This window comes from Schistocerca nitens, chromosome 11, assembly GCF_023898315.1.
Source record: "Schistocerca nitens isolate TAMUIC-IGC-003100 chromosome 11, iqSchNite1.1, whole genome shotgun sequence".
NCBI classification, from domain to species: Eukaryota; Metazoa; Arthropoda; class Insecta; order Orthoptera; family Acrididae; genus Schistocerca; species Schistocerca nitens.
The window spans coordinates 30,163,674-30,179,677 of record NC_064624.1 but is presented as its reverse complement, the minus strand read 5'-3'; the positions used below and the strand labels follow the sequence as shown (position 1 = coordinate 30,179,677).

Here is a 16,004-nt window from a genome sequence, read left to right as displayed (position 1 = left end):
TCTCATGGTGGGCAGTAGCTATAATGTTTGCCTTATCCGTGTATATCCAAATGATGCTGTGCTGTACTGGTCAAAGGTTAGGAGGAGTTAGATTAGGAAACGATATACTTAAAGTAGTAGATGAGTTTTGCTACTTTGGTAGCAAAATAACTGAGAATGCCAAGAAAAGCGTTTCTCAAGAAGAAATATTTGTTAACATTGAACACACACTCAAGTGTTAGAAAGTCTTTTCTGGAGGTATTTCTCTGGAGCGTAGCCATGTATGGAAGTGAAAGAGGGAAGATAAACTGTTTAGACAAGAAGAGAATATGAGCTTTTGAAATGTGGTACAACAGAAGAATGAAGATCAGATTAGTAGATCACAGAACTAATGAAGATGTACTGACTCGTATTGGGGAGAAAAGAAATTTAAGGGACAACTTGACTAAAAAAGGGATTGGTTGATAGGATGCATTCTGAGACATCAAGGGATTACCAATTTAGTACTGGAGGGAAGTGTAGGCAGGGGATGGAGGGGAGGAGGTGGGCTAAAAATTGTAAAGGGAGACCCAGAGATAAATACAGTAAAAAGGATTCAGGATTCAGATGGATGTAGGTTGCATCAGTTGTTCTATAATGAACAGGGTTACACAGGATAGAGTAGCTTGGAGAGCTGGGTTCAAAGCAGTCTTTTGACATACCACCACCACCACCACCACCGATAACATGTAACACACAAGGGTAATGAGAGTCATGGTAACTCTACAAAAATACTAAAAATTACTGATATTGTAGGTTAGAATGGCTCTCCATCTATGATTTTTTAACTATATGCAGCCATATGCTGAAGATTAGATGGGTAGATCACATAACTAATGAGGAAGTATTGAATAGGATTGGGGAGAAGAGAAGTTTGTGGCACAACTTGACCAGAACAAGGGATCGGTTGGTAGGACATGTTCTGAGGCATCAAGGGATCACCAATTTAGTATTGGAGGGCATCGTAGAGGGTAAAAATCGTAAGGGGAGACCAAGAGATGAATACACTAAGCAGATTCAGAAGGATGTAGGTTGCAGTAGGTACTGGGAGATGAAGAAGCTTGCACAGGATAGAGTAGCATGGAGAGCTGCATCAAACCAGTCTCAGGACTGAAGACCACAACAACATGCAGCCATTACATTCCATGATTGTCTTGCTGTACCTCAAGCATAAAATAACACTGATTTGAAAACTTACACTATGTTCAGAGAGACTCACATTCAATTTCAGTCCTGGATCTTCCTTTGTGTTGTAAAATGGAGCCTCAATTTTTAATGGATCTTGAAGTAACTGGAAAAGGAGAATAATTACCCATTTAAAGCTTGCACATAAAACTCTGTAACAACTGTATGACTATTAAGAGAGATGGAAAGGTTTGTCTTTAACCACACCTCACATAGAAAATTACATTGCTAAAAAAGCAGTAATCATCCAAATAGAATAAATTTTCATTCTGCAGCAGAGTGTGCATTGATTTTAAACTCCCTGGCAGATTAACACTGTGTGCAGGACTCTTACTCAAAAGTAAAACCTTTCCCTTTCACAGGCAGGTGCACTATCAGTAGAGCACTTGCCTGTAGAAGGCAGGCAAAGGTTCTAGGTTTCTTAACTTGCATGCATTACACTTCATGATTTGGATTGCTCCCTGGACTGTTTATATATGCTTAAGACAACTTTTGCTATGGTCTAGACTTTGGCTCCTGTTAGCAGTTTACTTTGTCAAGAAGACGAAAACATGCTCTTTAATTTCAGTGAACAGCTGAAAGTAGCCAACAGTGCGGAATGAAACATTTAGTTTCAAATAAATTGACTGCCTCTGTGGAAAGGATCAATAAAAGCCAAAATTTCTTTAGCAAACCAACATAAACAGCTTCACTGTTCTGCAAGGTGATTAATGTTTGACTGCCAAAATGCTGAAATAAAATAAAATGAGAAAACTAAAATCAATATGATATTTTAGACTTCCATAATTATGTGAATGCATTGTAATTCATTTCATAGCTCCTGGCCAAAGAAATTCATTTTGTTTCCATTTAATGTGAGAGCTGTAAATGAAGAAGAAACAGCAAAATCACCCTGGCAGCTTCGGTGTGCCAGAAAAACTTTTCAAGTAGCTAGAAGCAGGAAAAGGTACTGCTCCTACATGAATAAACTGAGCATGTGCATGAGCCCACTCGCAACCACTCACTCGAACCTAACAGTCACACTGATTGGAAGCTGTTTGTTATTATGTTGCACAGTCTTCATCCTGAAGCTTTGACGCATTTTGCTGTTGGCAGACACTTGTGTGTACACTGTGTTTGTGTTGTTGTTGTTGTTGTTGTTGTAAATGGCACATTTCCTTTGCAATGTTTTATTTTGGTTTTATCCTCTTGTTTATGTTTTATTGCTACAGTATTATTCTGCTGCAGCAGGATGCTGTAAAATCCTTTGTTAGAGCATCAGTTCTTACCAGTCTTAATTACAAAAATTTAACTGAGAACTAAAACAATGAAATATTTCCATAGTCCTAAAAAATTCCTAGGTTTCCCCAGATGAAAAAATTCCAGGATTTCCCAGTTTTCCCAGAGTGTATACATCCTGTATAATATAACTGGCAGAATTTCAAGCCTTGCATGGAACACTTGCTGTGTGAAAATGTTCTGATCACATCACAAGTGCCATGCAGTTTGTAGCTGTCAGCTTATGGGCTTCAGACCTGCCAGTTCTCTGTCAGGGTTGGTTCCTTAGCCATTACCAAGGTGAGAACAAAAGTAAAGTATGATTTTTATAGGATGGGACCTCTTTAAATCTAAAAACAGTGCTGAGCAATATAGCAGTACAACAGGTCAGCTATTTTAACTATCTGAAATGTGATATCACATACTAACATGACAAAGATACAGGTAAGAAAGTAACAAAATTTGGAAACTACATGTAAAAGCAAACAGGTACTTTAGAAAAAAGACAGAGAAAATAACACGAAGTAAGTTTTAGAAAATGATGACCATCCCCACATTACCCTGTGGAGGCGAATCATTAGTCATTTACAAATGACAAGGCAGTAAGATCCAGGCAGTGCAATGGGATTCTTTACACCCACAAATGGCTGTATGAGAGAAGACATTATGACAGAATTTAAATGTTTAACACACAAAACAAAATTGATGACAAAGAGGAAAACTGAATCAATATCTTGACACAATGAACAGTGGCAGACAATATTACAATATCAGAGATTATAGCCCAGTAGGTTGACGAAGCTGGGGAAGGCCAAGGAAGAGTGAAGGCCTAATACTCAATGCACAAAAGAAGAAGTTGTTTATAGTGCATTTAAAATTAGTTGTGACTTTTGACAATTCAGTATGGAGCGAGTGGAGGGGCGCATAGTTGCTAGCATGGATGATATCAGCAGGCAAAGGTAATGTCAGGCCTGCTTGGCACATAACCTGTCAGCTGCACGTCTGGTTGATCTGTAATCTTTCTCACACATCTTATAGCTTCATTTGTCAACTTTATGATTAATTCCCAATCATTTCAAGAAAGGTCATAGTTATTGTGATATTTCAGTATAAGCTAAATTACTGCAAGAAATTCTTAAAGTTTGCAAACAAACATAGGGGTACTATGAATTTGCATTTGATTTGTGTTAGGTCATATTATGCTGCATATGAAATTTAGATAACATATTGAATTATTCTTTAAACCTCTGAGAAATTGCTATTTATCTCCAATGTCAAGTAAATGGAATGTTAGTAAAGGTCTCCATCACCAACGCACATGCCAGTAAAAAAGCCAGAATGAAATATTCATAAATCCCTCATATCTCATAAATGGTCTCCCCCTCAGGAGACACTACGTTAATGAAACACCATCCATGTGGGCGAGGGGGTTTGTGTGATCCAATGAAGTGGAGGGCTATACCAGCAATAGTGTAACTACAAGCAGGGCCTCCCAAGCTGGACAGATCTCCATAGAGGATCCAGATGAAGTGTGTCTCACAATGTCCCGCCTAGTGTCCTGCTCTATTCTATCATGGCCCATCCTATACTCTCGCTTCCTTTCCTTTTCCTCCCTGTGATTGTGTGGCAGCAGGCACAGCCCCCTAATGTGGACAACAAAAGATCCTTGGAAACCATGACAACATTGATGCACATAGGCCTTACTGCAAAGGGATGGACAGCATTCTTTAGTTGTGCTGAAGACAAACTATCTAGGGGGTAATGTCCTGAAATAAAACCTTGGCAGGTGTCCAGGCCATGAGGTGGCAGCCCCACCTGGACACTCAGGTGCTGTGGGCTGGTAACCCACACCGCCAAAAAACATGCATCACAGAAACTAACAGGAGAAACAGCCGAATGGATCTTAAGGATATGACCTTTGGCTGAAAAGGAAAACCCGTATTGGTTTTTGGAATGTAAGGATGTTGAGAGAGGCAGGGAGGTTAAGAGAGGTTGAAAACCAGATGGAGAACTACCGACTAGATATATTGGGACTAAGTGAAATAAGGTGGCCAGAATCTGGGGAATTACAAACAAAAATTGGTGGACTGCTGCTGTACGCGGGTCAGACAGGTGAGGACGTGATGTGTAGGAATGGTGTAGGGCTCTTACTGTCTAAAAGCAGCAAGAAGAGCTTACTGGAGTGGAAACCAGTCTCAGAACGGATAATAACCGCATGCTTTAAAACAAATGTGTGATATGTCACTGTAATTCAATGCTAGACACCTAATAAAATAGCTAAAGGAGAATTAAAAGATGCATTTTATACAGAGCTTAATGGAGTCCTTAGACAAACAAATTCTAGGGGCCTAAAAATTTTAATGGGTGACTTGAACACAAAAGCTGGTTCAGAAAATGAAGAGCTTTAACATATCATGGGTGTGTACGGTGCTGGGATAAGGAATGTAAATGGTGAACTGCTGATAGACACATGCACTGAACATGACCTAGTCATTGGAGGCACAGTGTTTCCACATCGTAACTGCCATAAGAAAACGTAAGCCTCTCCAGACCATGTTACCGAAAATCAAATAGACCACATAGTCATAAGCTGCAAGTTCCAATACTCTCCGTTAGATGTCAGAAACAGAAGAGGAGCGGACGTTGGAAGTGACCACCACCTAGTTTTGGCAGAATTCAGACTGAAAAAAGAGGCAAACAGAACCAAGCTCAGTCACAGGAGCAAGAAAGCAGATCTAGCAAGGCTAAAAGACCAACAGATCAAAGAATCATTTGCCCTTGAACTACAAAACAGATTCCAGATCCTCTCTGAAGAAAACTTTATGGAAGAGGGAATTGAAACATGTTGGGGAAAAAATCAAAGACAGTTATGTAGATGTGATAGAAAAAATCATAGGATGTAAGGCACATCAATGGAAGGAATGGACCTCCAATGCTACATCAGATGAGATCAGCCACTGGAAAGAACTAAAACTTAAGTTAAATCTTTGTCTGACAAGAGTGCAAAAGAGCGAAGCGCATAAAGAATACACAGAGAGACAAAAGGAAATGGAAAGATGAGCAACCAAAATTAGTAGAAGAGGCAGCAAAACAAGGAAATATTAAAGGGTTCTACAATACAACCAAATGGTTGTCTATGAAGAACTTCAGACATGAAGGACCAGTTAAGAACAAGGATGGGGTGATGCCTACCACTCAACAGGCACAGCTACAGAGATGGGAGGAGCACTTCAAGGAACTGTTAAATTTTGAAGACAACCAAGATGAACAGGTAAGAGATGTTCCAGAGTAAGTCTAAGAAGATCAAGATATAAATTTGCACTGTCCCAAAATGGACAAAATTAGGGTTGCTTTGAAAACCACAAAGAATACAAAGGCTCCAGGTCTAGACAACATAGCATCAGAGCTCTTAAAAGCTGATATTGAACGTACTGTTAAGATGCTCTATCCCTTGATGAAGCATATTTGGTTTGAAGAGAAATCTCCAAAGGAGTGGAAAAATGGTTTGGTCATAAAGCTCCCAAGAAAGGGAAATTCGTCAGACTGTAGCAACTGGCATGGTATTACATTGTTGTCAGTGCCAGTAACATCATCACCAGAATTATTTTAAACAGAATTAAAGAGTCTCTTGAAAAGTGACTGCGTAAAGAACAGGCCAGTTTTAGGGCACAACACAGTTGTATTGATCTTATTAACACTCTTAGGATAATTTTAAAGCAAAGCGAAATATTCCAAGCAACCATGTACCTGGCATTCCTTGATTTTCAAAAGGCCTTCGATTCCATGAAACACAAAGTGCTCTGGCAGGTGTTGCAGAAGTATGGGATACCACAGAAGATCTTAAACATCATAAAAGATCTATATGATGGTTACAAACATTGCATACTCCACAAGGGAAATGTGACAGAGCCCATGAAAGTAATAACTGGAGTCCAGCAGGGTTGCATTTTATCACCAACACTTTTTCTACTTGTTCTAGACTCAGTTATGTGAAGAGTCACAGCAGGCAGGAGACGAGAAATCCAGTGGGAGATCCATGAATGTCTAGAGAATTTGGATTTTGCAGACAACATAGTTTCACTAGCCTAGCTGACGGATATGCAAGCTACATTAAACTTGCTGAAAGAAGAAGCAGAGACTGCTGGCCTCAAGATAAATACAGGCAAAACAAAGGAAATGAGAGTAAATTCAGGGAACATCGGAGGTGCCACTGTTAATAGAGGAGCAGTGGGTGGAGACTGTCAACTCATTCCTGTATCTTGATTGTATAGTGATGGAATATGGTGGAGCTGGAGATGACATGAAAAACCACATTAAAAAGGCAAATACATACAATTGTATCCAATACAGAAAAACAGAAATATCATGTACAAAACAAAAATCCGTATTTTTAATACAAATGAGAAGGCTGTCCTTGTGTATGCCAGTGAAAGCAGGAAAATGGATAAGGTTAATAAATAGATGTCTCTGACACATCATGAATATCTGGTGGCCAGAAAAAATATGTAATGAGGAGCTCTGGCGAATAACAAACCGAATACCTATAGAAGACCAGATGCGAGAAAGTGGTGTTGGTTGGGGCACACCTTGAGATGGAACCATCGAGAAAAAAGCATTGGAATGGAATCCCCAGGGAACAAGGAAGAGAGGAAGACCTAAGGGCACATGGAAGAGGACAATGGAAGGGGAAGCAAAAAGAGTCGGCAAAACCTGGGCAAAATTGAGGCAAATGGCCAAATACAGAGACAGATGGCGAGTTCTCCTGGATGGGGCCATAGGGGCCAAAAGAATTAAATCAAGTCAGTCATAAATGGTCTGAGATATTAAAACAAGCTTGGGAAATGATAGCATGCAAAGAGGAGAGTATTTCACCATATGGTTAATATCTGAAATTGCCATATATACTGACATAAGTGAAGAAGCTGCACATTTACTTTTATACTGAGAACTGGCTTTCTTGTAACTACTGATATGTCTCACCCTCAGTTGCTTGGTTTATAACACACCGTTTTAGGATTCTGTTACCATTTCAATTGCCTTACAATGTTAGTGAGATGTGTATCTGTAAACTATACTGTGTTTAGGCAAAAGAAGCAGATGTTAACACAGCAACAAGAGAAGTACCATATTTCTCAAAACTCGTCACGGTCCACGAATCCAGCTCTCCTCAACTACATTCTTGATATGCCCGATAACGTGAGACCAGTTCGATATAACATTTGCAGTGACTTCTCTTGTCAACATTTCAACATCACCGAGTATAAATTTCTTGTTGTTTATTGGCCACATTACTTTTCACCTACGACCATATATTCCCAGCCGGATTTAAATGAGCATAATATGGAGAAAGCCTGATTAAACAATGCCCAAACATTAGCCAGTTCACTGACCTGTTAGCATGGAGTTTCTGGCTAGTACGGTACTGAAAGTTCCATTAAGTCTACCTTACACAAGATGGGTTCAACTTTATCCACTCGAATATTTCTTTGTATCCTGAGAAAAACAGCTGCTTTCCTCTGCTGTATTGCTGGGACTTTACCCATCCCAACTGAATGGTATTGTGCATTGTCCATTACTACTGTCGAATTTGGAGGAAAATTTTGCAGCAGAACACTTCACAGCTGGTGGACGAGTCCTTGGGTGATCACTTTTACTGTGAATCTCATGTTCAGACATGCTGCAATGTTATTATTAATGCAATGGCAGCACGGAACACTTGTTTACAATACCTGACAGCTGTAAAACACTTCACTGCCAGAAAGTATCAATTTACAATGAGAGGAAATAAATGTAGGTGACTCTGATGCGTGACACCACATGGTACTGTTTACCCATGGTGTGGCACCATGGGCGCTTTACCAGCCAAACAGCTAACCATTGGTGCTACCTAGGCAATGGCACACAGTGAGCCAAACATCAAAAGTTGCAACTGTTTTTAAATGCACTATACTGTAAACTGTGTATGATCCAAACAACATTGGCTTCAGGGACCAACTGAATGAGGCATTGCAGTTGTTAAGAACTCATATTCTGGAGGATGGAGTTTGCTCCATCTGTCCATCTTTCTTTAGGTTTTCCTAATGGAGGAAATGATAAATGTAGAAATGAAAAAAAAGAGTAAAAATATTTAATGAAGGAAAACACAGAAATGAAAAAAGAATAAAGTAAATTTAATGAAGGCAAACAGAATTGCTCCGCAATTTAAGTAAATACCTTGATAACAAGGATAATGAAACAAATTGAAGTACATGACACTGCAAGGGTTTATTAAAATGTAGAAGAGGGGACAAAGAAAAGAAGCCTACAATGGCGCTGTAATTTTAATGGTAGATAATACTTAGATGTAAAATATGAAAACTGCCACATTGTTGTAAAAGTGGGTATTATATAGCATCATGTTAATTCAGATGGTGATGTGAATGATAAGAGTGTTGAGAAGGGTCAAGATTCACTTTGGGTTTCTGGACATAATGGAGTATTTTCAAGCAAAAGCATTCATATCTTGAATCGTACTTTGTTATCATTTTCACAGTATATGATGAAGTCTCATTCTTGCGCTGCCCACTAATCAAACCTCCCATGAGAATGACAACTGATTCAGTCAAAGAAGTATCTGTGGATAGTTTACTCATCAAGGCAACTGGTCAAATACATAGGAAATCACTGTTCAGGTCCAGGGCATTGCAGCAACTATCATGCATCATTTTATTTAGACATCAACACAATGATGCGTAGTTCTTATTTTTGTTTGTATATACAACAGTGTGTTAAAAAGTAATGCCTCCCACTTTTTAATTCTGTTTGCAGTATCGGTCGAGACACTACATGTCACATATATTACTCGACTGAGTAATGTGCACAGGTTTTTTCACTCTGCTGACCCAAATTGGAACCATCTGCTGCTAGAGGGCTCTGGATTGTAGCATGTAACATGAACATGTGTAGCTTAACTAAGTTGGTGCGTGAGGAGCAGCGTACTGTGATCAAGTTTCAAATTCAAAGAGTCTGCCCATACATGCACCACCCTGTCCTTCAGCATGACAATGCCAGACAAGACATGAGGGTTGCAATGTCTGCAACAATCCGACAGCTTGGGTTCACTGTCATCAATTATCCTCCATATACTCCTGACTTGGCCGCCTCCAATTTTCATCTGTTTCCAGATCTAAAGAATACCTTCGAGGACTTCCATTAGATAGTGACTGAAGCAGTGAAAGCAGAGGTGAGGTTGTGGCTCTGTCAACAAAGTCAGTGTCAGTATCAATGAACTGGTCTCTCAGCAAGAGAAATGTGTTTATTGTGTGTGTGACTACGTTGAGAAATAAATACGTCAACATGAGGAATAAAGACATAAAATATTAACAAAGCTTGTTTTATTTGAAAAGCTTTAACAGTTTCTGCATAAAAAATGTGGAGGCATTACTTTTTACCATGTCCTTGTACAAGACAATAATTCTACTAATGTAGATATTAAAACTATTGTTCCTGTACAAAGACAATACTTCAACCTATATAGAGCAATGCCTAAAAAATACTATATTTAGGCTTTTGTGCCATATTTGACAATAGTGGGCAAATTATGATATTGTGAGTCAGTCATAATTACTAGCATATCTGAACAAACCTTGACAATAATGCTCAGTTATATTGCTTACCTCTTCATTTACATTCCCCACAACTGTGAAATAACAAATCAGTGATTAATTCCATTCCATCACAAAAATTCTAGAATTACCTCTTGATTCCCAGTCTCCTGTGGTTCTTCCTTTATTTTCACACTACAGGGGTATACCTGGACCTGTGGTGAGAGTAACACAAAGCAAAATGAGTATATTTAAAAAGTCATGATCTCCACACACTGTTAGCAACTTTCATGACTTCTATGCCACAATTAAAGTACTTTTCGTGAATAATTAACACTACATAATTTAGCAACAACTATCATTTTATTGCGAGTTCTCAGTGTATGTTCTTTCGTGCAACAGTAATTCTGGTTGATGCAAAACTGATTTGTTTTATTTCAATTAGAGAGAAAATAAAATTATGTGAATGACAACATTATTTTCTAGATATTACTCACTACAGAACTACTCTAAAAATAAATTCTTACTGAGTGATGAAATACCAACAGCTTTTTCATACAGCACTGAGTTATTGAAAAACACTCTTATACAATGTAAGTAGTGTAAAAGATAAATGTCATGTGTATATTTGTTTCTGTAGTTACTCCAAATAGGAGTGGCAAAAGATCATCATCACAGAAATTGTAGGTTTTATTGCATCACAAATTATTCAACTTGCTCATGATTCACTACCTACAGCAGACACAATACCATTTAAAGAATAAAAATGTGCAAGATAATCCTCGAGTTTTCACATCAATGAAGAGAGGTTAAATATAATGAAGAGAAGTGAAATATAATCAAGGTGAAAAGGTTGAAAGCTGGACAACACACATCTCTGTACTGTTGTTCTTAAGCCAGGCTTACAATAAATGTGAAGTCTAGCTTCACTCAATGCAGACTGTCTGCTATGCTGTCAACAAATACACATAATCTGCCAACACAATTTTTGCAAATCCAATCTATGGAGCATGTTCTTGCATTTGTATCATTACCAATTCTGCAGAAACATTCAAGATGAGGGAGGCAAAGGAAGCAACAAATATTTTACAGTGCAACAAAAAGTTTGGGTCAAACTTTGAGTTACATTAGTTACAACAAAAATTCCTTAATATTTCTGTAGCATCCTTGCAATTTAACAAATATCATTTATCATGAAGAAAGAAAAAAAACCACATCAATACTGAATGTACAACCTCTTAGTTTTGCCACAACTTTGCTCCCATCACAAATATACACACTGGAATATATCAGGATGCATGTACACTGTGTTCTAAAAATTAATTAATGTGAACTAAAGACACAAATCACAATTTCCTGCCATGAGTCTTATTGACACTTGGTTTACATATTCAGAGACAAGTGCTAATGCAAAAAAAATATTATATGAAACTAACTTCTTAAACCAGTGTTCACAGTAAATTTCTCTTCAAACTTCTTTCAAGGTAACTATGAGAATTTGACTGAGCACTGGTAGACTGATTATGTCATTAACACCGCAGAAATACAACCCTTAAGAAATTATCAACAGATAACTTCACTAACCATTTGCAAATATCAGAAAAATTAAAACTGAATAACTATCAGGAGTTTGAGTGTGATTAACACCTTCAGATTTATTGAAAACCTGAAAATACTGGACTACGGTAGGAAAGCAAGGGTTTTCATAAATGGCACAAATGTAGCTATGGAAAAAGATTGTTATAAAAACTTCATTGGGTTTCCCAACCCACAATTAGACTTTCACCTCCCTACTTAACCTAGGCCTTAGGCTATGCTGCAACTCTATAACCACAACAGGTATAGTATAGCACTCAATGCAAATTCATTGCTTTCCTCAAGTGATCATCATCTCCACTAGCCCTATACAGGTATAGCAAAAAGACAATCTATGACACCACTCAAGTAGTGACATAAACAAGGAAATACGGAAGTGTCCGATCCCGCCCGTCTGCTTTGACCCATGACGTCACAAATATGGCGGAAACAAAAACAAACACACACACTTTCCACAAGAAGCCTAATGACACTAACGGGACAAGCGCTGGAAATGGGGTGTTTTGGGTGGGGGGCAAACTAAATATAAACAAATTTAGATGCCCTGCATAGCTACAACGTGTAAGTGAAGACAGCCATGCATGAATACCCACCCACCTCCCCAGGGGTCGTAACCCCTGCAACCCATAGAAGATAAAGATGCTTCAGTAACTGATTAGTGATTTTTGTCTTTTTTTTTTTTTAAATCTCACGGGATAGAACGAACAGATCAGAAAGATAAATGTAATAAACTAAAACAGAAATTGGAGGAAACACATAATTAAAATAAGTAATAAGTGTTTTTAAATTAAAAAAAAAAAAAATCTCACGAGATCGAACGAACAGATCAGAAAAGTAAATAAAATAAGATAAAACAGAACTGGAGACAGCCACACTCAAACCAAACTCCACACCGTCATGACGTCACACACGACAACACCCTTACGTCACGGGTCAAAGCCGATGCGTGGGATCGGACGCTTCTGTCGACCCAATAAACAAAACAGACAACCACAGTCTACAACAGGAACATACAAACACAAGATCCAAGGTGCCATCTATGTAACCTATGATACACTTTTTAAAAATTACACTTATAGCTCATACTGATCACTAGTAAGTGCACAGTAAGTTAGTGCACCGGGTGATGGCAATGTGGTCACTTGCTGAAATATTGTGCTCATTGGAAATGACATCCAGCCAATGACTATATTTATCATAATAGTTCAATTTTATATAAATATATTATAACTGCCAATAAGCAGTGCATTACAAATTTGTCTAAATTTACAAAAATTAAATTCAAACCCTCCCCTGCATCATTTGCGAATTTTAACACACATTATAATCTATGCATAGTGCTGTAAATGTTGAGTGTAAGATTTTATTGCACTTAATTCCTCATACTTTCAGCAAAATGACATGAATTCTGTTTATTCACACAACATACTGCACACTGAAATTAATGAAACAACAGTAAAAAAATACTAAGAAACTACTTACAAAGGAACCTGGTGAACTTGATATCTCACTTGTTTCCTCTTTTATCCAAATAGTTTTTTCGTGGTCCATTACTGCAGTCAGGCTGTAGGAAAGACAAGGAACCAGATAATAAAAGTCACATTCAATTTCCATTGTTAATGTGAGATACAGCTGAAAGGCAGTATTTTCAGTCCATTACTGGGTGCAGCAGATGAACCACTAAACTATAAATAAATTAAAATTAGGTGAAGAAAAGAGTCTAATGTCAAGAACTGATTTACAATTCTCTCATAATGAAGTGTCATAACATATAACCTCAAAATGATAGAAAGTCATGTTTTGCAAAATCCATCCCACAGAAAAAAATGCTAGACTGACTGATACTGTTTGTGTCTGTCATTGGTTTAAGGTATATTCTACTACTGTGAGCATTATTTGAGTGGTGTCTTGCTTTTTCCCAGAGGAACTCTAACTAGGCGTACAGCATTATGAGCAATCAAAGCAACTAATGAATGGAAAGGATATTTTCTACAGAAAATAAGTAACTTACATCAACCACAATTTAAATTTGAAGAAAGATAAGTTGAAATAAAGCCTTCCATCTTTGGGATTTAGTTTGGGAATACCCTAACGCAAATGATTATCCAAATGTGTTATAATCCTGTTCTCATCAATGTAAAATGGAATTTGCGGGCCTCAATCATGTATGTGGCACTTTCAGTACTTAATCCCTAAACTCAGACATTAGTCTGCAGTTTGTCTTCAGTTACTCAGTATCATCTTGATGTGTACAAAATTAAAACCTAACTATAAGAGGTGTTCAGCAGCCTACAAACCATCATTGTCATTTGTTTAATGTGTGTTTTTGACACAGTTGCTCCTTTAAGGCTTTCCTTGTACAAGGCATTAATGAATACCCACAGTAGAGCAAATATTGTCATGCTGTTTTTTTTTTATCTATCCACTAAAGAAAATCACACATACTGTATCTTATACGAACTGTCGAAAATTTTTTTAAATGTCGTCTATTTTTAATATTGGTTAACTTTCTATTGCTATACATATTTACTGGCTCTTCACCCTCTTAGCTGCAGACCCATGGTGAATGTTCTGCTACAGTCTGATGATGTGTAATGTTCTTTGTCAGTGAGAATTGCACTTACATAGTAGCTTTTTCCACACCAGCTAATTTCTTTCTACATCTATTTGCAACACAGCAGCATTACCCTTATACTAAACCACATTCATATACGCATGTTAACACAAACTGTTGTTGATGTAAGATTTCCAGGTCTATGCAGCAGATCAAATAATAGGATACTAAAATGATTCTAAATAGCCACAACAAATTAATACATCCAACATCATCTTTTATCTGCAGATACCGGTACCCAATTCCTGAAAAGAGGTAGTAACTATGTGCACTAAAGAACTGACGAATACTGTAAAGTTACTCACGCTATAATCGGGAGAAGCATCGCATTACATCATAGCAAACGCTATTCTTATTCCTCGTCGTTCCTTCACAACAAATATTACATAACAACAGTGATACTGATTAAGATAACTAAATAGTGAAAGTGAGCACTTCGCTGTCTTCGGTCGTCCTTCCCTCAAAAATTATAAATGACTAGCGCACAGCAATTATAAATTACTAGCACTTTCACTGGAGATCACAATATGTAGAAACTATTGAAAAAACGTCGAAAATACAAATCGTCTCTTGCAAAGTTACAGAGTATACATGTAGAGATTTTATCGGATGGGACAAAAAAACATGTACTTCACAGGCTACAAACGGCACATGAACTTTTCGTAATTGATGAACAGTATACGTAGAGTACTTAGCGCGCTCCAAAATACTGGTGGAAAAATTATTGATCTCTGACTGTTGAGAAAAATTACAAGCTCATGGAAAACAAGCTGTTTGTTTTGAAAAACATAACCTAAAACAAGTACACACCAAATTCGCACGCAAGCCCAGACCATAAACAGATCCAGCAACGATAATTTAATCATGGCCGTTTGTATACACAACAAAGTAAATTTCAAATGTGCCGCAAAAGCCATTAAATTAATGCAATATTGAAACTATTGCCAGAGCATCGTAACAAAAAACATGTAAAATGCTTCGTGTTATCCATGCAGTTACAAGAATAATAAAAATGTGATCGAATGAAACAACAAGTTTACTGTTACCTCTGCTTATCTATCTCCACGGTGTACATTTGTTAGTATGACACACAGTCTAACATTAACAGTCGCGACACTCACAGCTGTTAAAGTTGTTACCGTTTGACAGCTGGAGCGACACTAGCGCTCCAAGCGGCGAAAAAGATGCGTCGGCAGCATGTTTGTTATGCATCCCTTTCCTACGTGATTGACGAAATATTTGATTTTTTTTTCTTTTTGCGTACCAGAGTTTGTGTAATATTGGAAGACAACGATGTTTCTAAAAATGATTCTAACATAAGCGCAAGTAGGGATAAAAATCATGAACCAGGGGCAAGTTACGTACATTTGTGAAGAAACACTTGTAACTGTTGATAGAGCTGCAGCTTATCACATGGATATCAACCGAATACAAACACATAGATTCAGAACTCGTCCAAGTTCTTGTCAGTCTTCTGTCGCCTTACCGGAACTAAACCTTCCCCCTACTATCCTCTTCTCCATGATGATCACCCCTTCCCTGACACCCTTAGTAAGGCCAATCACTTTGCATCCTACCTCTCCGATGTCTTTTCCATCCCCGATGATCCCTAGTTCGATTACTCCCTCTTCCCGGATGTCTGCGATGGAAGTGACACCTCTGTCCCTCCCCTCGCACCTGGTTTCCAGTACTTGGACAACATTGCACACAAGAAACTCAATGCCCCTATCACTACACAGGATCTCATTGCT

The 16,004-nt window shown here is 38.0% G+C and overlaps 1 protein-coding gene across 10 annotated transcripts in view; it reads right to left on the bottom strand.

Annotated features, from left to right (window-relative positions):
* The window catches only part of LOC126213128 (zinc finger protein 492-like), an 84,335-nt gene extending 68,922 nt beyond the window's left edge, over positions 1 to 15,413 (bottom strand). For 5 of the 10 annotated variants that reach the window (XM_049940735.1, XM_049940739.1, XM_049940744.1 and 2 more), the window contains exons 1-4: positions 15,300 to 15,413; positions 13,122 to 13,203; positions 10,196 to 10,258; positions 1,217 to 1,309 (exon numbers count right to left, since the gene is read on the bottom strand). In XM_049940735.1, coding sequence (XP_049796692.1) covers positions 1,217 to 1,309; positions 10,196 to 10,258; positions 13,122 to 13,203; positions 15,300 to 15,328 — 267 coding nt within the window. In that variant the 5' untranslated portion in view covers positions 15,329 to 15,413. The remainder of the gene's footprint in view (positions 1 to 1,216; positions 1,310 to 10,195; positions 10,259 to 13,121; positions 13,204 to 15,299) is intronic. The other 5 variants (XM_049940736.1, XM_049940742.1, XM_049940740.1 and 2 more) reach the window with 4 other exon arrangements.
* Between the last annotated feature and the right edge of the window lie 591 nt (positions 15,414 to 16,004).